The 27,685-nt window shown below is 46.4% G+C and overlaps 1 protein-coding gene across 1 annotated transcript in view; it reads right to left on the bottom strand.

The window, feature by feature from the left end:
• Positions 1 to 409: 409 nt before the first annotated feature.
• Positions 410 to 27,685, bottom strand: part of plpp3 (phospholipid phosphatase 3) — a 48,457-nt gene continuing 21,181 nt past the window's right edge. Inside the window, 7 exon segments of the mRNA XM_065003121.1 lie at positions 410 to 3,108; positions 3,111 to 3,189; positions 9,871 to 10,047; positions 16,598 to 16,655; positions 16,774 to 16,961; positions 17,081 to 17,173; positions 19,063 to 19,220. Coding sequence (XP_064859193.1) covers positions 3,062 to 3,108; positions 3,111 to 3,189; positions 9,871 to 10,047; positions 16,598 to 16,655; positions 16,774 to 16,961; positions 17,081 to 17,173; positions 19,063 to 19,220 — 800 coding nt within the window. The 3' untranslated portion in view covers positions 410 to 3,061.

Here is a 27,685-nt window from a genome sequence, read left to right as displayed (position 1 = left end):
CTGTGCTAACACATTTTACCTTCAAGAAAAGTATAAACACTATTTTAAAAATGGGAGGTTCTTCTCGAGTCCAGCTCCTGTGCCAAGATAGATGTGTGTAGAATACTACTTCCAGTAACAATTTGCTTTTAAAGTGTTGTTCATGACATAAGTGTTGTCAATATCTTACCATGCGAATGTAAAGAAATATAGACAAATATGACTCTCAAGTTGTTGCAGTTGACATAAGCTTTTATAACATTTTGGCCACGTTTTGAATCGTGTTATGACACTTATGGACGCTCTTAAGACACGGTTACGGAGTTGTCATGAACAACACTTCAAGTGTTACCTTATTTTCAGACATGAAACTGACACTACAGACCATCAACATAAACCCATATACAGTCAAAGACTAGACTTCACACGGTTGTGTTTATAACGGGATTTTTATTTAAAACCACATGTAGTAGAGCTAAGTACATTAAGCAGAAACAAAAATGTTGCTAATATTTATTTTGTACAAAATGAGACAATACAAAAATACTAATAGTGAATTTTAATACAATTGTAGGTTTGTTTTCAATGCAGATTAAAAACTTACTACCACAAATCTATAATATTTGAGTTAACTAAATAAAAAAAAATATGTAAATTAATGCTTTTTAAGCAGCACTTGGTAGAGAACAGAGGTTGTTGTTTCATAGTGGACAATAGTTAAACATAAGAAATAATATCTTACACAGTTAATTTTTGTGAACTATACATTATTTATATATTTATAAAATGAAAAGGAAAGGGTTTGCCAAAAAGATAGGACGGACTAAACGTGATTAGAAAGATGTGCAACGTTTTGAAGTGGTGATGTTGAGAAGATGTCTTAGGCTCCATCCAAAATGGCACCCTATTCCCTATCTAGTGCACTTATTTTAGCCAAAAGTGCATCCTATAGGGAATAGCATGCCATTTGAGATTGGCCCTGAGTAAGCTGAAGTGTCAAATAAAATGACGGATGGGGAGCAGTTAGTTAATGACATGACTGGACTAGCACTGAACATGTTAAAGACATGACTGGACTAGCACTGAACATGTTAAAGACATGACTGGACTAGCACTGAACATGTTAAAGACATGACTGGACTAGCACTGAACATGTTAAAGACATGACTGGACTAGCACTGAACATGTTAAAGACATGACTGGACTAGCACTGAACATGTTAAAGACATGACTGGACTAGCACTGAACATGTTAAAGACATGACTGGACTAGCACTGAACATGTTAAAGACATGACTGGACTAGCACTGAACATGTTAAAGATGCATCGTAGGAGAAAATAAAAATATTAAATCCACAGTTTTCTAACGTTCTCTGGACAGGGTCTCAGTCCTCCACCTCTGGCCCTCTCTGACACACACACACACACACACACACACACATATAGTGGCACACATTCTTGGCACAGACAATGGTGTGTGTGAGGAGGGTTCATTCTACACACACACTACCCGGAGGGTTCTTCAAAGACACACACACAAATACACAGGACACACACACAAATACACAGGACACACATACCTATACACGTCACACATACACAAAAGCAGACACACTGGCAGGCACCAACACAGTGACACACAGGACACATACATACATACCGCTAACGAGTGATTGGATGGGCCAGAGCCCCTCCCTGCCAGCGGAAAGAGCCCCTATCCCATAATGTCCCAGGTTAGCTGTCAATCAACCCTGTGTCCATGGTGACAGACCACACCCCCACATACGCAGCCAATCAAGCGGCAGCATGGCACAGCCACGCCCCCAGACAGGGTGACAGGTGGCTGAGAGATATTTACCTCCCCCTCCTCTTCCTCCCCCGAATCCCCCAAACTAATACCAATCAATATCCCTACTCTTTTAACATCTCTCTTTCAAGAACCCCTGCTTCATCCACTCCCCTCTTTCAGAAAGCATCATCCCAGGTTAGGTTACCCAGAGGGGCAGCTAGAAGAGCCTTGTCGAACTGAGAACTAGACTAGTCCAAACTTCTACTTGGTGGTAGGAGCTAGAGTAGTATGGGTCTGGTTCCTCTCCAGGTCTCTTCCTTCTCTAGTAGTAGTCAGTAGCTGGTGGACAAGTTAACTATTTACAGGTTTACTTTATCCGTCTACGTCACTTGTCACACTCATTCAACGGAGGGCAGAGTGCCTGCGGGTTTCCGCTCCTCCCTTGTACTTGATTGATGAATTAATTAATAAGTCACTCATTTTTAAGAAACTCCGCTCACCTGGTTGTCTAGGTCTTAATCGAAAGGAAAGACCAAAAACCAGCAGACACTAGGCCCTCCATGGAAAGAGTTTGACATCCCTGCTCTACGTGATCATCAACAAGTGTTCTAATAGCTGCTCCATCTGGTGGCGAGTAGCGATAATTGACAGTCAACTGGATTATAGTGCTGTAAGTTATTCTGCTCTATATTGTTACTCATATACTGTATGTGTCGTTTGCTAGTAATTTTGCAGTAATATCGTTCCTATCACTAAGGAAGTTGTTTTCCTATGTCAAGGCCTCAGACAGAGACGGTCTTTCTTTCCTTGCTTCATTCATTCACTCATTCATTTATTTATTTTTACACTTTTTTCCCTTTGTGTAGTTACAAAGTGTTCTGTTTCAGTGGCTCTGCACTGCTGTCTGTAACTTATTGTCTTTTAGCTTTTGAGTCTTCTTTTTGCTCTAACTTGGGCTCAAATCAGAATAGTAGTAATAACAATAGTAGTTAAAGAATCTGGATAGTGAGAGTGGTCTCTGCAGGGCAGGTCTCAAATAACAGGCTATTTCCTAAGTAGTGCACTACTTTGGACCACAGGGCATGATAAGTAGTGCACTACTTTGGACCACAGCACGTGATAAGTAGTGCACTACTTTGGACCACAGTGTGTGATAAGTAGTGCACTACATAAGGAACAGAGTGTGATATGAGACACGGCGACAGTCTCTCTGGTCGCTACATTCTACTGTCCAATGGGAGGCAAACAGTGCTGTGATAGGCTCCTCGGTCATGGGAAGGGGCGGGGCCTGTCTCACACCATGTTGTGGTGGTTGTTCCGCTCAATGATGTCAGCAGGGGGAGGAGCTCCTTCTTGATGGGGGAGGGAGGGGGTGAGGCAGGCTTCACCCTCGGCTTGAACAGGTCAGATACATAGAACACCTAGAGAGTGATAGAGATAGAGAGGTAGAGGGAGATAGAGGTGGAGGGAGAGAGAGATAAAGTACCTACACATAATAAGCAGCTATAGTGAGGAATTTGACCAGAGGAAATGACTGAATATGGCTCACAGTGACCACAGCCCTACATCATCATCATCATCATCATTAGGACTAGAACACAGTGAGCTAGGCGTTTCTCCCTTCCTCAGCCCTCTCTCCACCCTCTTCCTCCCACTCCCCCTCAGGTAGTGAGCTCACTGTGCCCTAGCGTGGGAGGCAGAGGGAGGAAGAGAAACGGAATTGCCAGTCTCTTCCTGAGGTCACCGCTCTATCCTCTTTCACCCATCTCCTCCCTGAGAACTAGACTAGTCCCCTCTCCTCCCTGCTCTTTCCACCATCCGCCTCACCCTTGGTCTCCCGAGAGGGAGGAAGAGATATGGAGGTCCTGATGACATCATCGGGCCAAACAGGAAACCGGGAAGACTGGGCAGGAAGTGGGCCTATGGAAAAGGCTCTTAGCAACGGGATATATCAGCCCTTAGCAACGGGATATTACGACTTAAGCCCTGAAGACCCCTTCTCTCCTTCACTACTCCTTCCTTCTCTTTCTCTCCATTCTTCTCTTCCTCTTTTCCCCTTCTTTCTCTCCTCCTTACTTCTTTCCTTCTCCCCCACATTCAAACAGGCTCAGGTGATGGGGACCGATATAAAGGTGAGGGGTCATATTCCAAACCGCCTGCTGTCAGAGCATGACCTTTAACAGCCTTTACTAATGACCTTTGACGGAGTCATGACATCATCATAGAGAGACCCATAATAGACTCTACCAGCTCAACAACACACAAAGACACTTCACTAGAAAAAAAGGCCCTGTGTGTGTGTGTGTGTGTGTGTGTGTGTGTGTGTGTGTGTATGTGTGTGTGTGTGTGTTTGTATGTCTGTGTGCCTGTGTGTGTGTGTGTGTGTGTATGTCTGTGTGTGCCTGCGTGCATGTGTGTGTGTAGATTCGTACTTACAAATGTAAATTCATATGTGGCATGTTTGAGTTTATTTGTATTTTTACAAGGACAGTGCACATTAATCAATGTTTCAGTAAAAGGGCCGGTTACAATAACAATACAGACAATCAATGAGCAGTGAGCCCATGCAGAGCAACATAGGACAAGCAATGAGCAGTGAGCCCATGCAGAGCAACATAGGACAAGCAATGAGCAGTGAGCCCATGCAGAGCAACATAGGACAAGCAATGAGCAGTGAGCCCATGCAGAGCAACATAGGACAAGCAATGAGCAGTGAGCCCATGCAGAGCAACATAGGACAAGCAAGACATTGCATGCAGACAGAGCAACACAGCACAAAAAGCAACAAGACAAAATCCATAAAAGCAACAAAGTGTTTCCACACCTCACAAGCTACAGACAACAGACAACATGGAAAGCGGCAATACACTACTAGGGATTATGTTCACAAGTCTGATTAGCAATGTCTTCATGTTTTTTGTGAAAGTGTGATAGGTGGTGCAGTTATGTGTGTCTGATGGCAGTGTATTCCAGACATGGGAAGCTCTCACAGAGAAAACGGATTTACTAAAGGTGCTTTTCCTTCAGGGAACTATACAGTCACCTCTCATGGCAGACCTTGTGGATCTGCTGCCATATGTTTGGGTTTTCTGTTTAACAAAAGTACTGATTGGAGTGGGAGCCAGGCCATTTAGGATCTTGAATACAAGACATGCGTCGGTGTATTGCACAAGATTTTTCCAACTCAGGAGCTCATGCTTTCTGAGGATGTAACAGTGATGATGGCTATTGGGCTTCCTATCAAGCACTTTGAGAGCCTGTTTGTAGACAGACTGAATGGGTTTTAATGTTGTACAGCAAGTTTGGGCCCAGCTAGTCAAGCAGTATGTTAAGTGGGGGAGTATCATAGATTTAAAGTACAGTTTTTCTACCTCTGAAGTCAAACAATTTAGTATAAATCGGAAATTAGCTAGGTTGAATTTGGTGATTTGAATGACCTTTTTCACCTGCTTTTTAAAAGAGAAGTTGGAATCAGATACCACCTGGAGCTTCTCCCCTGACACATAGACATCTGGCTCAGTAACATCAGTTGCACTCTTTGTGAGGAACATGCAGACTGTTTTTTTCACATTGAGATGCAAACACGAGTGACTGAGCCACTTTGTGACCTGGACCATTACAGTAGTGAGTTCTTATGCAGCTTGTTGTTTGCTCTTTGTGTGCACATATATCACTGTATCATCTGTGTGTAGCAGCGCTTTGAGCAGAGTGGTGAATGGTATCATATATCTGCTCACTACAGTTAAAGATGTGGGCGGCATTCCAAAACCCTTCCTCAGACGGGATGCATTCCAAAACACTGTCCTCACAAGGACCTAGTCATCCAATCAGAGCAGGCCTTGTCCTCCTGCTGACCACCTCTGACCTCTCACCCCTGGCTGGTCGTAGCATTATCACAGCAAAGAGGCTTCCTGTGCGCACACACACACACACACACACACACACACACACACACACACACACACACACACACACACACACACACACACACCACCTTCCAGCCTATTGTGTGAGAAATGCAGACTCAGCAGCAGACACCAGGAGAGTAGGGGAATGTGTGCTCCTAAATATGGTCCTACTGGAAACATGCCAGCGGAACATTTAAAGGGGGCACACTGTCAGGGAGTGAGGGAGAAGTCTGGTGTGTATAGAGTGTGATAGATAGAGGATACAGTCATCCCCACTGATGGAGGCGTGTTGCGTCCTTCTATCCCTCCTTTCGTCAGACCGCTCCATCACTGCATACAGCCTGGCACGGGTCTGCATTTGCCTTGGCGAGATTGCAGTCATAATACTATTTTTGACGGCAGTCTGCTAGTCATGTTTAGAGTCCTCTGTCACACCATGTGAATCACAAAGACACTGAGTCAGACATTGTGGCATGGCAGGAAGGAAGTGAGCATGTCTAAAATGAACAAGCACAGCTCACTGTGTTTTATAGAATACAGAGCCTGACACAACCTGTGGCTTTCATCAGAACCTACCACAGCTCATAGCGTGTCTAAGGCAAACCTCTTGCTCCTACGGCTTGGTGTGTGCGTGTGTGTTTTTCTAAAGCTAACCCCTCGCTCAGAGACCGCATGAGATAGCAGTATGGGGAATTGTCAGATTATATATAGAGACCTTCAACATCACTAACAGAGAAGCCTCTATACACTGAGTATACTAAACATTTGGAGCACCTGCTCCTTCCAGGACATAAACCAGATGTATTCAACTCTTACCCTACGAAGTCCGGAGCCTGCTGGTTTTCTGTTCGACCTGATGATTAACTCATCAGTCGAAGCCCTGTCTAAGGCGGGGGAGGGGGTTCTGCTAAGCTATACGGAATTGTTTTAAGAAGGTCATACCAAGGATCATTTAGCTATTTGATTTTGGATTTTATATTCTACCAAAAATATATAAAATGTTTATTTTTTTATAAAAAAGTATTTTTGGCCTTATTGCTATTAGCCCATACAAACGCATTGAATAACATATTCACTACATGGAACAACAAATAATCCCCCACAAAAAAATCTAAAGGAAGTGTCTCTCCTATATATCTGAGAGATAAAATAAAGATCAGGAGGACATCGACCTTAGTGCATTAATTGCACACACCTGGTCGAAATCAGTCCCTGATTAGAGGGGAGCAATGAAAAAATGCAATGGAACTGGCTTCGAGTTGAGTTTGAAGGACATGCAGTAGACTGACCAGGTGAAACCTATGATCCCTTATTGATGTCACTTCTTAAATACACTTCAATCAGTATAGATGAAGGGGAGGAGACAGGTTAAAGAAGGATTTTTAAGCCTTGAGACAATTGAGACATGGACTGTGTGTGTGTGCCATTCCGAGGGTGAATGGGCAAGACAAAATATTTAAGTGCCTTTGAACGAGATATGGTAGTAGGTGCCATGCACACCAGTTTGAGTGTGTCAAGAACTGCAACGTTGCTGTGTTTCACACTCAACGGTTTCCCGTGTGTATCAAGAATGGTCCACCAACCAAAGGACATCCAGACAACTTGACACAACTGTGGGAAGCACTGGAGTCAACATGGGCCAACTGTCATGCCCTGACCATAGAGAGCTGTTTATTCTCTATGTTGGTTGGGTCGGGGTGTGATTTAGGGTGGGTTATCTAAGGGAATTGTATTTCTATGGTGGCCTGATATGGTTCCCAATCAGAAACAGCTGTTTATCGTTGTCTCTGATTGGGGATCATATTTAGGTAGCCATTTTCCCATTGTGCTTTGTGGGATTTTGCCAGTGAGCATTATTAGCGTTTAGTTTTTTCTTTTTGTTCTTTGAAGTTTTCATTTCCAAAATAAAGGATGGAAACATACCACGCTGCATCTTGGTCTACTCCTTATGACGAATGTGACACCAACATCCTTGTGGAACGCTTTCGTCACATTGTAGAGTCCATGTCCCAGACGAATTGCGGCTGTTCTGAAGGTGTTCCTACTGTTTTGTAGACTGACATGTCTGTGTGCTTCTATAGAAGTTCTTCAGACATCAGAAAAGGCCAGTGGGTGAGAGTGGTATGAACACGCAGGTACCTTCATCTCTCCACTGTAGCTTATTGAGAGGGTTAAATACCTCTAAATTGCTAGAATCACCCATATCTCCACCTCCCTCCCTCCCCCTCTCTTAACAGCCCCTCCAAAGTGATCCCAGATGTTGCTGTGTTTCAACTCTGATTGGAGAAGGCAGCAGCGTTGTTAAACTAGCTAAGCCGATAGCCGCGACCTGCAGCAGTGTCTATGTGTGTGCAGGTCTCTTGGCTGTCGTGCTGAAGAGTAGCTGAGCTCTCTATGAAATACACATATACACAGAGCTAAGAACTCCTCCCTCTCTTCTCCTTCTGCCTTTCTCTCCTCTTCCCTATCGCTCCTCCCTCTGTCCTCTCATTCGTACAGTCTTAGAAAAAAGGGTTCCAAAAGGATTCTGTGGCTGTCCCTATAGAAGAACCCTTTCTGGTTCTAGGTAGAACACTTTTGGGATGCATGTAGAACCCTCTGTGGAAAGGGTTCTACTTGAAAAGGGTTCTACTTGGAAGCAAAAGGGGTTCTTCAAAGGGTTCTATGAGGACAGCCGAATAACCCATTATCTGAACTCATTTCAGTATATGTTGATGTTTCTCTTATTAATATTTATATTGTTCCAGATGATTGACAGGGCAATAAGAACAGCTTACACAGTTTTGATTGGACCAGAACCTCTCCCACAACCTCTCCTACCTAGTGGAGTTTTGGGCAGGGAAGGGAAGGTTCTCTAAGTTCAGCCTGGTAGAAAGTTTCTAAAAAAGAAAAGGGGTGCTGTCAGTACCCCAGCCCAGCCCTGGCAATATGTGTGTGTGTGTAAAGGTTGCCAGAGTGGTGTGTGTGGCAGTGCCAGAGATATGTCAGTAGCTGAGTCTAGGCGCCACCATGGCCTCTCCCACTTTATGAATCTAACCATTTCCATTCCTGAACTGAATGGGGGCAAGGCAGGAGTGTGTGTGTGTGTCATGCTGAGGTGATAAAACCAGAGCAGCCAAATAAAAAACAAACAAATAATTAACAACCTCATTTTTGTTTCAAAGTCCAATCTCCCCGATCTCTCTCTCTCTCTCTCTTTCCCCTCACCCAAATGTTTTCCTTGGCAACATACGGCTTATAAAGCTATGATGGTTACAGATTGTAGGGACTCTCGCTCTGCCTCTCTCTCTCTCACACACACACACACACACACACACACACACACACACACACACACACACACACACACACACACACACACACTCCTGGGGAGCTGGCTCCAGGCAATGTGCTATTCATTAAAGGGAATCAGATTCTCTTCACTTCGGAGCCTGTTTTTTTCACAGAGGGGTAGAGAGAGAGAAAGAGGGAGGTAGAAGGAGGTAGCGAGAGAGAGAGAGTGAGGTAGAGAGAGAGAGAGTGAGGTAGAGAGAGAGAGGGGGGGGGTAGAGGGACGTAGAGGGAGGTAGAGAGAGGTAGAGAGAGAGAGAGAGAGAGAGGTAGAGAGAGAGGTAGAGGGAGGTAGAGGGAGAGAGAAAGAGAGAGGTAGGCGAGAGAGGTAGATGGAGAGGGAGAGAGGGGGGTAGAGGGAGGTAGCGAGAGAGAGGGAGTGGGAGAGAAAGAGAGAAAGAGAGAGAGAGGTAGGGGGTAGAAAGACTGAAAGAGAGAGAGCGAGGAAAGGGGAAAGGCGGAGTTGAGAGAGAGAAAAAGTAGGGGAGAAGATCTCGAGAATGTCTTGTAGTAGTTTAATGCCTCAATACATTCTCTCTCTCTCAGCCCTAATATCTCTGATTACCTGATCTGGCCTGACTCACAGCAGACTAACCTTGACCTCTGACCTCTAACCCTAACCCTTACAGTCACAATACAATAGATTACTAACAGTGACTCATCATGCAGTAGGCCAGCGTTTATTAGTTCTGATCCTGGGGACCCAAAGGGGTGTTCAGTTTATTTTTTCTCTCTAGAACTACACACCTGATTTAAATAATCAACTCATCAAGCCTTTTAAACTGGGACTGAGTGGAATAAAGGTGTGCAGTGCTATAGGGCAAAAACTCAAATGTGTGTATGTTTGTGTGTGTCTGTACTCACTATGCAGTAGGCCACCAGGGCGCCCTGTACAAAGCCGGCCAGTACATCTGTGGGGTGGTGCTTGTGGTCGGAGACACGTGATAGGCCGGTGTAGAATGCCATCATCAGCAGCGTGAACTGGACGAGGGGGCGGAGCAACCGGGCACCTCTCCACGTGAACCTGGACTGGAGATAGAACTGATGGAGAGAGGGAGAAAGAAAGAAAGGGAGAGAGAGAGTGAAAGGGATTATTATTTGAGTGGATGACCAAAGAAAGACATTGAGCAGCATGTGTTTGATCTTACACAGACAGATTTATAGTGTTACACAGACAGATTTATAGTGTTACACAGACAGATATCAGATATGAAGCACATGTGTAGATATGTATTTCATCAGGAGAAATTCCTTGGTATAAGGGAATACGTGTGAAATATATTGTGTTATATTACTGAGATGAGTGTCTTTAAGAAGCCAAGGTCTCCCTCACCCCCTCTCTCACCCAACCACTCTCACCAAGTCCTAATAAGCAGACCTACAATAACAACAGCCCTGCCTAACTCCCGCTCCTCCCCCATAATGCCATGGATTCCCAGAGGAAGGTATGGAGGAGGCTGCTGGCTCTTCCTGGAAGACAAGCTCATCATTATTGTTGTCTTCGAGGAAGGAGAGGAAGGCACCCTCCCATTCCTCTCTCCCTCTCTCCTCTCAGGGATGTTTAGAGTTCTGGCTTCCGCAGGCAGTGGCGGACTTACCATTAGACAGAAGAGGCAATTGCCTCAGGCCTGACATCATCAGGGGCTTCGTGAACTGGTCATTATAATAAAATAAAATAAAAATTGTAATCAAAACTGAATATAATAATAATTTATCAGCACGAGGCCCCGCCTCATACAGCCGAATAATAATTCATCATAAAATCAACGATTTCTTTCCATACATATCAATATTAATATAATCCACGTTTTTCTAATAGCCGCCTATTGAAATGCATGAATGTAATGCTGTGTAACAACATGAATGTAATGCTGTGTAACAACATGAATGTAATGCTGTGTCATAACATGAATGTAATGCTGTGTCATAACATGAATGTAATGCTGTGTAACAACATGAATGTAATGCTGTGTCACAACATGAATGTAATGCTGTGTCATAACATGAATGTAATGCTGTGTAACAACATGAATGTAATGCTGTGTAACAACATGAATCTAATGCTGTGTAACAACATGAATGTAATGCTGTGTAACAACATGAATCTAATGCTGTGTAACAACATGAATGTAATGCTGTGTAACAACATGAATGTAATGCTGTGTCATAACATGAATGTAATGCTGTGTCATAACATGAATCTAATGCTGTGTCATAACATGAATGTAATGCTGTGTAACAACATGAATGTAATGCTGTGTCATAACATGAATGTAATGCTGTGTCATAACATGAATGTAATGCTGTGTAACAACATGAATGTAATGCTGTGTCATAACATGAATCTAATGCTGTGTCATAACATGAATCTAATGCTGTGTCATAACATTAATGTAATGCTGTGTCATAACATTAATGTAATGCTGTGTCATAACATGAATGTAATGCTGTGTCATAACATGAATGTAATGCTGTGTAATAACATGAATCTAATGCTGTGTCATAACATGAATCTAATGCTGTGTCATAACATGAATCTAATGCTGTGTCATAACATGAATGTAATGCTGTGTCATAACATGAATCTAATGCTGTGTCATAACATGAATGTAATGCTGTGTCATAACATTAATGTAATGCTGTGTCATAACATGAATGTAATGCTGTGTCATAACATGAATGTAATGCTGTGTAATAACATGAATCTAATGCTGTGTCATAACATGAATTAATGATTGATTGAGACATATTGAAGCAGGTTACGATAAAACAGGACAGTTCGATGGTGGATAGATTATACTGTATGAGGCTACTATAGCCGATACAAGAGTCAAGAGCAAAATAATACAATTGATTACATTATTACGTGCTAAATGTTTCTAATCAGTGATGAGCAAACTAATGAATGAGCTACCACCTCCACTTATTTGACCAGACAGAATTCAATTAACAATTGATTATCAGATAAGTCACTAAGTCCCCCCCTGTCCGCAGGTCTAGGGGGGGAACGGTGAAGGGAAGGAGGGAAAAGGTGGAGACCAGGAAGGGGTAAGACAGGAATGTCTGTCCTTCACAGCCATGATGTTTACTAGGCTTACTGTAGCAGTGTCAAGGGCTGTCCTAGTCCTAGAGAGATAGAGGCTGGAGTTCCAGTCCTGGTCCTAGAGAGATAGAGACTGGAGTTCCAGTCCTGGTCCTAGAGAGATAGAGACTGGAGTTCCAGTCCTGGTCCTAGAGAGATAGAGACTGGAGTTCCAGTCCTGGTCCTAGAGAGATAGAGACTGGAGTTCCAGTCCTGGTCCTAGAGAGATAGAGACTGGAGTTCCAGTCCTAGTCCTAGAGAGATAGAGACTGGAGTTCCAGTCCTAGTCCTAGAGAGATAGAGACTGGAGTTCCAGTCCTGGTCCTAGAGAGATAGAGACTGGAGTTCCAGTCCTGGTCCTAGAGAGATAGAGGCTGGAGTTCCAGTCCTGGTCCTAGAGAGATAGAGGCTGGAGTTCCAGTCCTGGTCCTAGAGAGATAGAGAATGGAGTTCCAGTCCTGGTCCTAGAGAGATAGAGACTGGAGTTCCAGTCCTGGTCCTAGAGAGATAGAGACTGGAGTTCCAGTCCTGGTCCTAGAGAGATAGAGGCTGGAGTTCCAGTCCTGGTCCTAGAGAGATAGAGCCTGGAGTTCCAGTCCTGGTCCTAGAGAGATAGAGACTGGAGTTCCAGTCCTAGTCCTAGAGAGATAGAGACTGGAGTTCCAGTCCTAGTCCTAGAGAGATAGAGACTGGAGTTCCAGTCCTGGTCCTAGAGAGATAGAGACTGGAGTTCCAGTCCTGGTCCTAGAGAGATAGAGGCTGGAGTTCCAGTCCTGGTCCTAGAGAGATAGAGGCTGGAGTTCCAGTCCTGGTCCTAGAGAGATAGAGACTGGAGTTCCAGTCCTGGTCCTAGAGAGATAGAGACTGGAGTTCCAGTCCTGGTCCTAGAGAGATAGAGACTGGAGTTCCAGTCCTGGTCCTAGAGAGATAGAGGCTGGAGTTCCAGTCCTAGTCCTAGAGAGATAGAGACTGGAGTTCCAGTCCTGGTCCTAGAGAGATAGAGACTGGAGTTCCAGTCCTGGTCCTAGAGAGATAGAGGCTGGAGTTCCAGTCCTAGTCCTAGAGAGATAGAGGCTGGAGTTCCAGTCCTGGTCCTAGAGAGATAGAGGCTGGAGTTCCAGTCCTGGTCCTAGAGAGATAGAGGCTGGAGTTCCAGTCCTGGTCCTAGAGAGATAGAGGCTGGAGTTCCAGTCCTAGTCCTAGAGAGATAGAGACTGGAGTTCCAGTCCTGGTCCTAGAGAGATAGAGACTGGAGTTCCAGTCCTGGTCCTAGAGAGATAGAGACTGGAGTTCCAGTCCTAGTCCTAGAGAGGTAGAGGCTGGAGTTCCAGTCCTGGTCCTAGAGAGATAGAGACTGGAGTTCCAGTCCTAGTCCTAGAGAGATAGAGACTGGAGTTCCAGTCCTGGTCCTAGAGAGATAGAGACTGGAGTTCCAGTCCTAGTCCTAGAGAGATAGAGGCTGGAGTTCCAGTCCTAGTCCTAGAGAGATAGAGGCTGGAGTTCCAGTCCTGGTCCTAGAGAGATAGAGACTGGAGTTCCAGTCCTAGTCCTAGAGAGATAGAGACTGGAGTTCCAGTCCTAGTCCTAGAGAGATAGAGGCTGGAGTTCCAGTCCTGGTCCTAGAGAGATAGAGGCTGGAGTTCCAGTCCTGGTCCTAGAGAGATAGAGGCTGGAGTTCCAGTCCTGGTCCTAGAGAGATAGAGGCTGGAGTTCCAGTCCTGGTCCTAGAGAGATAGAGGCTGGAGTTCCAGTCCTGGTCATAGAGAGATAGAGACTGGAGTTCCAGTCCTGGTCCTAGAGAGATAGAGGCTGGAGTTCCAGTCCTGGTCCTAGAGAGATAGAGACTGGAGTTCCAGTCCTGGTCCTAGAGAGATAGAGACTGGAGTTCCAGTCCTAGTCCTAGAGAGATAGAGGCTGGAGTTCCAGTCCTAGTCCTAGAGAGATAGAGGCTGGAGTTCCAGTCCTGGTCCTAGAGAGATAGAGACTGGAGTTCCAGTCCTGGTCCTAGAGAGATAGAGACTGGAGTTCCAGTCCTAGTCCTAGAGAGATAGAGGCTGGAGTTCCAGTCCTGGTCCTAGAGAGATAGAGGCTGGAGTTCCAGTCCTGGTCCTAGAGAGATAGAGACTGGAGTTCCAGTCCTGGTCCTAGAGAGATAGAGACTGGAGTTCCAGTCCTGGTCCTAGAGAGATAGAGACTGGAGTTCCAGTCCTGGTCCTAGAGAGATAGAGACTGGAGTTCCAGTCCTGGTCCTAGAGAGATAGAGACTGGAGTTCCAGTCCTAGTCCTAGAGAGATAGAGACTGGAGTTCCAGTCCTGGTCCTAGAGAGATAGAGACTGGAGTTCCAGTCCTGGTCCTAGAGAGATAGAGACTGGAGTTCCAGTCCTGGTCCTAGAGAGATAGAGGCTGGAGTTCCAGTCCTGGTCCTAGAGAGATAGAGACTGGAGTTCCAGTCATGGTCCTAGAGAGATAGAGACTGGAGTTCCAGTCCTGGTCCTAGAGAGATAGAGGCTGGAGTTCCAGTCCTGGTCCTAGAGAGATAGAGGCTGGAGTTCCAGTCCTGGTCCTAGAGAGATAGAGGCTGGAGTTCCAGTCCAGGTCCTAGAGAGATAGAGGCTGGAGTTCCAGTCCTGGTCCTAGAGAGATAGAGGCTTCTGTGTGAGTATGAGATACATTTTCCCACCACAGACTGAGGAATGTCTTAGATCATTTGTTTTGTGTTTGTGTCCTAAGAAAAACAGCAATAAAAAACAACAATAGTCTTCTCATAAGTTTAATGGTTTCTTAGAAAATTCTACTCAAGAAGAGATATATTTTCTCTCTGACTCACATAATAACTCCGGGACATATATAAAACACACAACTGAGAAAGAGATAGAGAGAGAAAGAGATTTCCTGCCTTCATTCCGCCCCAGCACAGAATGCCTGTAATATTGTTTACTTGCCATCTATTTGAAAAACGGGATCCTTGGAGTGTGTGCTGATGCGTGTGTCGCTGTGTGTAGTGTACAATCTGACTTGTTGGTCAGTTTCTATTTCCTAGGAGAGTTGGCTATTCTCTCCTCGCTCTTTTCCTTCTTCCCTCTCTTCTTGCTCTTCTGTGACTTCACCACACTCCACCTCCCAGAAGACTTGTTCGTGGTTTAAATATCAAGCCTGTGCTCTGAAAGCACCACCTCTCTCCTTCCCTCCCTCTTTTCCACTCCCTCTCTCCATTCTAACCGAGAGAGGCTGCCAGAGAGAGGCTGCCAGAGAGAGGCTGCCAGAGAGAGGCGGGGATATATCCAGAGCTCGCCACAAAATACCACACAATACCCCAGGAGGCATGGGCCAACCAACCATGCACACCCAACAGCCTGTACAACCCAGCTCAGCCAAGCTAAACCTAACGTAGCCCAGCCCAAAACACTGACTGAGTCACACTAGGTCAGTAGTGAGCATAGTTATGGAAATATCTGCAGTTGTAATAGAGGAGAAGAGGGAACGAGAGATGGAGGGGATAAAGAAGGGAGGGAGAGACAAAGAGATAGGGGGAGAGTGGGGGTAGTGGATGTAATACTAATTTGTGTGTTGGTAGGATGGAGGCCCCCCGGGGCACAGAAACTGGCCTATGAACCACAACAGGTGGAGAGAGGAAGGGAGAGAGAGAAGTAGAGAGGAAGTGAGTTCAGCTGTTAAGAGGAAAAGAGGTGGAGAGCATCCATCCATCCATCTAGCCATCCATCCATCTATCCATCCATCTATCATCCATCTATCCATCCATCTAGCATCCATCCATCTAGCCATCCATCCATCCATCTAGCATCCATCCATCTATTTATCCATCCATCTAGCCATCTATCCATCCATCCATCCATCTATCATCCATCTATCCATCCATCTAGCATCCATCCATCTATTTATCCATCCATCTAGCCATCTATCCATCCATCTATCCATCCATCTAGCATCCATCCATCCATCTAGCCATCCATCCATCTATCCATCCATCTAGCATCCATCCATCTATTTATCCATCCATCTAGCCATCTATCCATCCATCCATCCATCTATCCATCCATCCATCCATCTAGCCATCCATCCATCTATCCATCCATCTAGCATCCATCCATCTATTTATCCATCCATCTAGCCATCTATCCATCCATCCATCCATCTATCCATCCATCTATCCATCCATCATCCATCTAGCCATCCATCTAGCCATCCATCCATCCATCTAGCCATCCATTCATCCATCTAGCCATCCATCCATTTAGCCATCTAGCCATCCATCCATCCATCCATCTACCCATCCATCCACCCATCCACCCACCCACCTATCCATCCATCTATGAAGAGGAAAAGAGAGAGACTTCAGCGCATTAAACCTACCTCCCATAATGCTCTCTGTCATCTGCACTCCATTGTTTCTGTGTACCACAGTGTGTGTGTGTGTGTGTGTGTGTGTGTGTGTGTGTGTGTGTGTGTGTGTGTGTGTGTGTGTGTGTGTGTGTGTGTGTGTTACTCACAGTCAGGTAGAGCATAGTAAACATAGAGAAGGAGGCATGTCCTGAGAAGAAGGATTTCCTGAAAAACAAACAAACAAACGTGTACCACCATGAGGGCAGACACCAACAGAGCACAGTATGGAGTATCACATAGTAGAGGGGGCCAGGACTCAGTGTGTGTGTGTGTGTGTACTGACCTGGCCTCCTGTACTTTGCTCTCAGGGCCATTACAGGTGTAGGAGGTGATGTATCCAAGGGAACAGTTGATGGCTGACCAGTCAGGATTACACACATCCAGGAAATGAGGTCTCATTCTGCCCACTGACACCTTGGCAATGTCTGTGAACGACTGGCTGATGGCACATCCAAATATAAACACTCCAACCTGGATGCAAACAACCATTAGTACCACGATGTACAACTATTAGCATGAAAACATTTAGGTATTTTTTTATGTATCATTTATGGTCCGTCTCTACCCTCCCACTCTCTACTGGTACTCACCTGTTTGTAGAGAGATGAGACATAAGGGTTCCCAATGAAAGACTTAGATCCCTCTCTGCGATGGTGAATCCTGTAACACTCTCCTATAACAATCTATATAGAGGAGAGGAGAGGAGAGGATTTGCAATGAAAAGGTGGAAAGAATTGAACCTTACAAACAAACTCTTGATGATGCTCCGATGAGTGATACTGTCAACTCTCATGCTGTTATAGGTCAAACACGCATCATGCATGGACACAGTGACAACCTATCGTTAATCATTCTCATGTTGAGTAAGTGAAGACATGGATAAAACAGGGAGGATGGAGAGACAGAGACAGTGAGGATGGTGAATAGATAATAGACAGATGGAGAGATGAGCATGGCCTGACGTTCCCTCAGGCACCACTGGTATGATAACTAATGACGAGGCTTTAATGACCGAGGAGCTGATGGAGGGGAGGAGGAGGGGATGAGATGGACAGATGACACCTCTAACAGAGACAGATAGAGAGACAACACAGCTTATATCTATGGCTCTGGCCTTAGCTCTGTGGCTTAACACTGTCTCATACGATCCTGCAGTGATGTTGTAACACTAGAGCTGAACTGTTCTAGCAGGGCTGGGCTGCGGTGGGGTACAGCCTAACCCCCCCCCAAGAGACACAGGGGCACGCCATCCTGTTTGCAGACCCCCTGGATCTCTGAATGTCCACACACAGCCCTCTGTGCAACAACCACCCACCCTCTCCTCTCTCACTATATCTCTCCTTTCCTCTGAGACAGCTAGAGATCTACTGTACCTCAACATTCTCCCCGTATACTGCTATGAATCCATCTCTCTCTCTCTCTCTCTCTCTCTCTCTCTCTCTCTCTCTCTCCCTCCCTCCCACTCTCCATCACTCTCCACGCTGCCTCATCCCACTGTGCAGACAGAATCTGTCAGGGATGGCAGCAGGAGATGGAGGGAGAGAAGGGGGGAGAGGAGGGAGAGGAGGGGGTTTCCCTGGGGAAAACACAGCCAAGAGGCCATGCTAGTGTGTGTGTGTGTGAGTGTGAGAGAGGGTGTGTGTGTGTGTGTGTGTGTGTGTGTGTGTGTGTGTGTGTGTGTGTGTGTGTGTGTGAGAGAGAGTTTCTGCATGCGTGTGTCCGTGTAGGATTGGTGTCAGAATCACAGGAGACACCACTAATGATATACAGATGTGTGGACTCCACCAGCTTACCCACACCATGGGCTGTGAGAACACACACACACACACACACGCACACACACATACACTCCTGGTTTGAATAAGCCGAAGCGCTGAGCTGGTAGCTAGATTGTACCACCATGAGGGTAGACGCCAACAAAGCACAGTCTAGGGTCTCATATAGTAGACGGGGCTAGGACTCAGTGCAGGTGTGTGTGTGTGTGTGTGTGTGTGTGTGTGTGTGTGTGTGTGTGTGTGTGTGTGTGTGTGTGGTGAGCGAGGGCACTGGGGGCACCAAGCCTTGAGGGCAGGCAACAAGAGGCATGGAAATGAAGTGTATCACATCAACAGCTCAAACCAGGAGTGTATGTGCGTGGTTCAAATGCACAAGCACACACACACACACACACACACACACACACACACACACACACACACACACACACACCCTCCCTCACTCATCAGAAGAATGGAAACAGTCTGGAGCCAATGCTGGTATGGCGATGGAAAATTACTTCACACAGAGCACACAACACATGAAACAACACATACATAGACAGACAGAGAGACAGACAGACAGAGATACAGACAGACAGAGATACAGACAGACAGACAGACAGACAGACAGACAGAGAGACAGACAGACAGACAGACAGACAGACAGACAGACAGACAGACAGACAGACAGACAGACAGACAGACAGACAGACAGACAGACAGACAGACAGACAGACAGACAGACAGAGACATGGAGGGATGAGTATGGAGTATGAAGTGAGGGAGAGGAGTGATAGTAAGAGAGGTAGACTTACAGAGAGGATGGCAATAAGAATGCCAGCAGCACAGAGCACAGCATCGCTGATAGTGTCTCCATTTTTATATGGGTACCGGATGGACTCGTCAGAACAGTAAAAACCTCTCTGGTACGGCCGTATGGTGCTAGACTCTATTATCAGGAAGGGCAGGCCAGCTGCACAGAGAGAGAGAGGTGGGAGAGATAGAGGGGGGGAGAGAGACAGGTGGGAGAGAGAGAGAGAAAGAGGGAGATCGAGAGGAGAGGGGGAGAGAGGGAGGGAGAGAGACAAGGTTAGTGACATGGACACAAACGGGAGGTCGAGGTAGGGGGCTGGTTGCACCAGGGGAACATGGGATAGCAAAGGAGGAGAGAGAAACAGAGGTTGGTCCAACATGGTCGTCTGAGTCTAGAAGAGTGACGGTTGTTGGAGCTCAAATCAGCCAGAGATAGTGATTTAATCACCACCCAGTTAACTCCAAACTTAACCCACTATTTAAATCTGTAATCTAATATAGGTCACTCTGTCTGACCCAGTTGACCATGCAGACCTTTAGACCTCCAGGCGTACCCCCTCTCTCCTTCCAGCCTTCCCCAGGCAGAGTGCTCTGTGGTAGGGCAGACTTACGGCCACAATGGGCACAATGAGCCCCACAGCAGTGAGGACGGATGAGGGGATGATGGAGTTCTTGTAGGAGTAATGCAGACTGACGTCGCTGCAGTAGAATCCACGCTGGTATGGACGCACTGAGGACTGGTGGAGAACCAGGCTTGGCAGCATGACTGCACACACACACACAGGTCACCACACACCTGGGACAACTCTCAGACTACACACCAGAGCACGCAACACACACAGTCAACTTACCTGTGACCTGTGGGGAGAAGCCTACTCTGGTACACAGTGTGTGCTGATTAGTGGTTAGCAGGACATTCATTAAACCCTTTGTTTACATTGTCAACAACCTCCTGTTGATTTTTTCTGTACTGCGTCAGTTTGTCAGTTATATGTGTCGATTTTCCTTCCTTCTCCCTCCCTCTGAGGAGAGAGAGACTGGGGAGAGAGAGATTGGGGAGAGAGAGACTGAGGAGAGAGAGACTGAGGAGAGAGAGACTGAGGAGAGAGAGACTGAGGAGAGAGAGACTGGGGAGAGAGAGACTGGGGAGAGAGAGACTGGGGAGGGAGAGACTGGGGAGGGAGAGAGAGACTGAGGAGAGAGAGACTGGGGAGAGAAAGACTGGGGAGAGAGAGACTGAGGAGGGAGAGACTGAAGAGAGAGAGACTGGGGAGAGAGAGACTGGGGAGAGATAGACTGAGGAGAGAGAGACTGAGGAGAGAGAGACTGAGGAGAGAGAGACTGGGGAGAGAGAGACTGGGGAGAGAGAGACTGGGGAGAGAGAGACTGGGGAGGGAGAGACTGGGGAGAGAGAGACTGGGGAGAGAGAGACTGGGGAGAGAGAGACTGGGGAGGGAGAGACTGGGGAGAGAGAGACTGAGGAGGGAGAGACTGGGGAGAGAGAGACTGAGGAGAGAGAGACTAGGGAGAGAGAAACTGGGGAGAGAGAGACTGGGGAGAGAGAGACTGAGGAGAGAGAGACTGAGGAGAGAAAGACTGGGGAGAGAGAGACTGGGGAGAGAGAGACTGAGGAGAGAGAGACTGAGGAGAGAGAGACTGGGGAGAGAAAGACTGGGGAGAGAGAGACTGAGGAGAGAGAGACTAGGGAGAGAGAGACTAAGCGTGGGGATCTCTCAGCCTGACGACTCACACTAAAATTATTCCGGTGCTCTGTCATTCACTACATACTTTAGTCTGAGACCGCCATCATTGAAGTTGTTTGTGGTGACGAGTAGCGTTGTACAAAACAAAGTCATCGGCGATTGCATATCAAAGCCAATGATTCATTTTCAAACCACTGCTTTACCCACGTGTGTTCTGGCTCTGGCCCAACCCATCGGATTCTGGACCAATCAGACGGCCCCAAATGTGTTCGCAATCGGTGAAGGGTCGGCGAGGTACTCAGATAGCAGGTTGATGGTTGTTGTCATGAATCTTGCCCTGAATGCAGAACCGAGCGATTTCTGCTAGATGGGCCAACCGCAAAGAAAAACTTGTCTAAGTAGTAAAAATGAATTGAAACAAAAAATGTGCTTTTTGGGTTAGGGTTAGGCATTACGGTTAGCAGTGTAGTTAGGGTTAGGCATTACGGTTAGCAGTGTAGTTAGGGTTAGGCATTACGGTTAGCAGTGTAGTTAGGGTTAGGCATTACGGTTAGCAGTGTAGTTAGGGTTAGGCATTACGGTTAGCAGTGTAGTTAGGGTTAGGTTTAGTGGTTCGGTTTATGGTTAGGGTTAGGTTTAGTGGTTCGGTTTATGGTTAGGGTTAGGTTTAGTGGTTCGGTTTATGGTTAGAGGTTAGGTTTAGTGGTTCGGTTTATGGTTAGGGTTAGGTTTAGTGGTTCGGTTTATGGTTAGGGTTAGGTTTAGTGGTTAGGTTTATGGTTAGGGTTAGGTTTAGTGGTTCGGTTTATGGTTAGGGTTAGGTTTAGTGACCACTCTACAGAGCTGCCTCCAGGGCAAGATTCATGACAATAGATGCCAACCTACACTCAGATCCAGACTCATTGCGGAGAAGCAACTAACATCCATGGGCGTGGCATAGCGTTTGGTGGAAGCAAGAAGTCTGGGTAGCCAGGCAAGGCTTCTGTCACCCATGTAGATAGCTATCTCAATGCTCTGTTGAGCCTACTTTCAATACACACACCCTGTGACTCTTCCAGAGATCCATATGGTAAACAGCCAAGCCCATTCTGAGGACTCGCTCCCTCTCTCTTTCTCTCTCTTTCTCTCTCCCTTCATACTCGCCGGGTCCTCGGCGGGAGGGGGGATTCACATGCTAATGAGGAGGAGTGAAAGGAGGTCATGGGCTTAGCAAACGTGGGAAACACACACACATACACACACACACACACACACTGTGCTGACCTCCACTAACCTACCTAAACCACTCAAAGAGCTGGGAAGCTCAAGAGGGTGACACAAAAAAACGGATGAGGAGACAGAGAGAGAGAGAGAGAGAGAGAGAGAGGGCAGCAGTGGGATAAAGAGGAGAGAGAGAGAGAGAGAGAGAGAGAGAGAGAGAGAGAGAGAGAGGGCAGCAGTGGGATAAAGAGGAGAGAGAGAGAGAGAGAGAGAGAGAGAGAGAGAGAGAGAGAGAGAGAGAGAGGGCAGCAGTGGGATAAGGAGGAGAGAGAGGAGAGAGAGAGACAGAGAGAGAGAGAGAGAGAGACAGAGAGAGAGAGAGAGAGAGAGAGAGAGAGACAGAGAGAGAGAGAGAGAGGGCAGCAGTGGGATAAAGAGAGAGAGAGAGAGAGAGAGAGAGAGAGAGAGAGAGAGAGAGAGGGGGCAGCAGTGGGATAAAAGAGAGAGAGAGAGAGAGAGAGAGAGAGAGAGAGAGAGAGAGGGGGCAGCAGTGGGATAAAGAGGAGAGAGAGAGAGAGAGGCTGATGTCGGACACTCTCCTCTCTGCCTTGAATGCCTGTTTATAAAAGTCTCTCTGTCCGTGCTGTATCCACTCCCTTTCTCTCTCCCTTCGACCCTCTCTCTGCCCAGTAGATGCCCAACAAGATATCACCGTTTTATCAATTTCACTTCAGATTCTGACGTTTATCCACATTTCTCCAAATGTCAAACTTCAACGTGTTTTTGACACCGTGGGCTGCTCCTCCTGCTCTGCATTGTTCTGAATGGTCAGGTTAAGAGTTAAAGCCTTTGGATAGGATAAAACATGACGTTTAGGCATTCCGGAGTGAGGGTTAAGATATGGGATAGGGTTGAAATAGAAAACGAGTGTCTACCACTGCGATTGAACACGCGACCTTCGGCTATGGAGTCATGGGATTACGACCATCCACCACCCTCATCCACGACACAGTCAAATCGGTCAATCGGCCTTCTCTGTTAGCGCTACAATATACTGGAATGCAAAGCCCGTGGACTTGAGAAGCTGCACTGATTATTGTATTTTTACATTTAAATGGGTTCAAATCTATCCAAACCTTTACACATCAAATCAAATGTTATGTTGTCACATGCGCCGAATACAACCTTACAGTGAAATGCTGACTTACAAGCCCTTAACCAACAAAGCAGTTTTAAGAAAAATACCTAAAAGAAAAAAGAAATAAAAGTTACAAATAATTAAAGAGCAGCAGTATAATAACAGTAACGAGACTATATACAGGGGGTACCAGTACAGAGTCAATGTGGAGACTATATACAGGGGGTACCGGTACAGAGTCAATGTGGAGGCTATATACAGGGGGTACCAGTACAGAGTCAATGTGGAGGATATATACAGGGGGTACCGGTACAGAGTCAATGTGGAGGATATATACAGGGGGTACCGGTACAGAGTCAATGTGGAGGATATATACAGGGGGTACCAGTACAGAGTCAATGTGGAGGATATATACAGGAGGTACCGGTACAGAGTCAATGTGGAGGCTATATACAGGGGGTACCGGTACAGAGTCAATGTGGAGACTATATACAGGGGGTACCGGTACAGAGTCAATGTGGAGGCTATATACAGGGGGTACCAGTACAGAGTCAATGTGGAGACTATATACAGGGGGTACTGGTACAGAGTCAATGTGGAGACTATATACAGGGGGTACCGGTACAGAGTCAATGTGGAGACTATATACAGGGGTACCGGTACAGAGTCAATGTGGAGACTATATACAGGGGGTACCGGTACAGAGTCAATGTGGAGACTATATACAGGGGGTACCGGTACAGAGTCAATGTGGAGACTATATACAGGGGGTACCGGTACAGAGTCAATGTGGAGACTATATACAGGGGTACCGGTACAGAGTCAATGTGGAGGATATATACAGGGGTACCAGTACAGAGTCAATGTGGAGACTATATACAGGGGTACCGGTACAGAGTCAATGTGGAGGATATATACAGGGGGTACCGGTACAGAGTCACTGTGGAGGCTATATACAGGGGGTACGGTACAGAGTCAATGTGGAGGATATATACAGGGGTACCGGTACAGAGTCAATGTGGAGGATATATACAGGGGTACCGGTACAGAGTCAATGTGGAGACTATATACAGGGGGTACCGGTACAGAGTCAATGTGGAGGATATATACAGGGGGTACCGGTACAGAGTCAATGTGGAGGATATATACAGGGGGTACCGGTACAGAGTCAATGTGGAGACTATATACAGGGGGTACGGTACAGAGTCAATGTGGAGACTATATACAGGGGTACCGGTACAGAGTCAATGTGGAGACTATATACAGGGGTACCGGTACAGAGTCAATGTGGAGACTATATACAGGGGGTACCGGTACAGAGTCAATGTGGAGACTATATACAGGGGGTACCAGTACAGAGTCAATGTGGAGACTATATACAGGGGGTACCGGTACAGAGTCAATGTAGAGACTATATACAGGGGGTACCGGTACAGAGTCAATGTGGAGACTATATACAGGGGGTACCGGTACAGAGTCAATGTGGAGACTATATACAGGGGTACCAGTACAGAGTCAATGTGGAGACTATATACAGGGGTACCGGTACAGAGTCAATGTGGAGGATATATACAGGGGGTACCGGTACAGAGTCAATGTGGAGGATATATACAGGGGTACCGGTACAGAGTCAATGTAGAGACTATATACAGGGGTACCGGTACAGAGTCAATGTGGAGACTATATACAGGGGGTACCAGTACAGAGTCAATGTGGAGACTATATACAGGGGTACCGGTACAGAGTCAATGTGGAGGATATATACAGGGGGTACCGGTACAGAGTCAATGTGGAGGATATATACAGGGGTACCGGTACAGAGTCAATGTGGAGGATATATACAGGGGTACCGGTACAGAGTCAATGTGGAGGATATATACAGGGGTACCGGTACAGAGTCAATGTGGAGGATATATACAGGGGGTACCGGTACAGAGTCAATGTGGAGGATATATACAGGGGGTACGGTACAGAGTCAATGTGGAGGATATATACAGGGGGTACCGGTACAGAGTCAATGTGGAGGATATATACAGGGGGTACCGGTACAGAGTCAATGTGGAGGATATATACAGGGGGTACCGGTACAGAGTCAATGTGGAGGATATATACAGGGGGTACCGGTACAGAGTCAATGTGGAGACTATATACAGGGGGTACCGGTACAGAGTCAATGTGGAGACTATATACAGGGGTACCGGTACAGAGTCAATGTGGAGACTATATACAGGGGGTACCGGTACAGAGTCAATGTGGAGACTATATACAGGGGGTACCGGTACAGAGTCAATGTGGAGGATATATACAGGGGGTACCGGTACAGAGTCAATGTGGAGACTATATACAGGGGGTACCGGTACAGAGTCAATGTGGAGACTATATACAGGGGGTACCGGTACAGAGTCAATGTGGAGGATATATACAGGGGGTACCGGTACAGAGTCAATGTGGAGACTATATACAGGGGGTACCGGGTACAGAGTCAATGTGGAGACTATATACAGGGGGTACCGGTACAGAGTCAATGTGGAGACTATATACAGGGGGTACCGGTACAGAGTCAATGTGGAGGATATATACAGGGGGTACCGGTACAGAGTCAATGTGGAGGATATATACAGGGGGTACCGGTACAGAGTCAATGTGGAGACTATATACAGGGGGTACCGGTACAGAGTCAATGTGGAGACTATATACAGGGGGTACCGGTACAGAGTCAATGTGGAGACTATATACAGGGGGTACCGGTACAGAGTCAATGTGGAGGATATATACAGGGGGTACCGGTACAGAGTCAATGTGGAGGATATATACAGGGGGTACCGGTACAGAGTCAATGTGGAGGATATATACAGGGGGTGCGGTACAGAGTCAATGTGGAGGATATATACAGGGGGTACCAGTACAGAGTCAATGTGGAGGATATATACAGGGGGGTACCGGTACAGAGTCAATGTGGAGGATATATACAGGGGGTACCGGTACAGAGTCAATGTGGAGACTATATACAGGGGGTACCGGTACAGAGTCAATGTGGAGGATATATACAGGGGGGTACCGGTACAGAGTCAATGTGGAGGATATATACAGGGGGTACCGGTACAGAGTCAATGTGGAGGATATATACAGGGGGTACCGGTACAGAGTCAATGTGGAGGATATATACAGGGGGTACCAGTACAGAGTCAATGTGGAGGATATATACAGGGGGTACCGGTACAGAGTCAATGTGGAGACTATATACAGGGGGTACCGGTACAGAGTCAATGTGGAGGATATATACAGGGGGTACCAGTACAGAGTCAATGTGGAGGATATATACAGGGAGTACCGGTACAGAGTCAATGTGGAGACTATATACAGGGGGTACCGGTACAGAGTCAATGTGGAGGATATATACAGGGGGTACCAGTACAGAGTCAATGTGGAGACTATATACAGGGGTACCGGTACAGAGTCAATGTGGAGGATATATACAGGGGTACCGGTACAGAGTCAATGTGGAGGATATATACAGGGGTACCAGTACAGAGTCAATGTGGAGGATATATACAGGGGTACCGGTACAGAGTCAATGTGGAGGATATATACAGGGGGTACCGGTACAGAGTCAATGTGGAGGATATATACAGGGGGTACCGGTACAGAGTCAATGTGGAGGATATATACAGGGGGTACCGGTACAGAGTCAATGTGGAGACTATATACAGGGGGTACCGGTACAGAGTCAATGTGGAGGATATATACAGGGGGTACCAGTAAAGAGTCAATGTGGAGACTATATACAGGGGGTACCGGTACAGAGTCAATGTGGAGGATATATACAGGGGGTACCAGTACAGAGGGGGGCACCTGTTAGTCGAGGTAATTGAGGTAATATATATATACATGTGGGTAGAGTTATTAAAGTGACTTTCGCATAGATAACAACAGAGAGTAGCAGCAGCATAAGGGTGGGTGGGGGGGGGGCTGGAGTGTTTGACCATTTTTAGGGCCTTCCTCTGACACCGCCTAGTATAAAGGTCCTGGATGGCAGGAGGCTTGGCCCCACTGATGTACTGGGCTGTACGCACTACCCTCTGTAGTGCCTTGCGGTCGGAGGCCGAGCAGTTGCCGTACCAGGCCGTGATGCAACCAATCAGGATGCTCTCCATGGTGCAACTGTAGAACTGTTTGAGGATCTGAGGACCATTGCCAAATCTTTATAGTTTCCTGAGGGGGACTAGGTTTTGTAGTGCCCTCTTCACACGTGAGTTACTGTATCTGTGGTTCCTCATATGTAAGACAACAGCCGATGATAGTGTTGTTGTTGTTGTTAGAATGATATATTATTGGACGTAATGTATTTGTATTTTGTATTGTTTTAGTGAGTATTTGTATAGTGGCTGTGTAAAAGCCCTTACCTGCCCAGGGACAACGGGTGCGAATGATATTTTGGCTAACCCCGGCACATTTACATGGCTGTTGCATTATTGATGTTAATGTGCATTGTTCCCTATAAATCAAATAAATAAATAGTGGCCGGGTCTGAAGGCATTTCCCGACGTTCTCAGGACATGGACAGACGTCCAGTTTCGAAGTCAA

The sequence above is a fragment of the Oncorhynchus nerka genome, linkage group LG17 (genome assembly GCF_034236695.1).
Source record: "Oncorhynchus nerka isolate Pitt River linkage group LG17, Oner_Uvic_2.0, whole genome shotgun sequence".
Classification (NCBI taxonomy): Eukaryota; Metazoa; Chordata; class Actinopteri; order Salmoniformes; family Salmonidae; genus Oncorhynchus; species Oncorhynchus nerka.
This window is presented reverse-complemented; position numbering and strand designations above follow the sequence as displayed.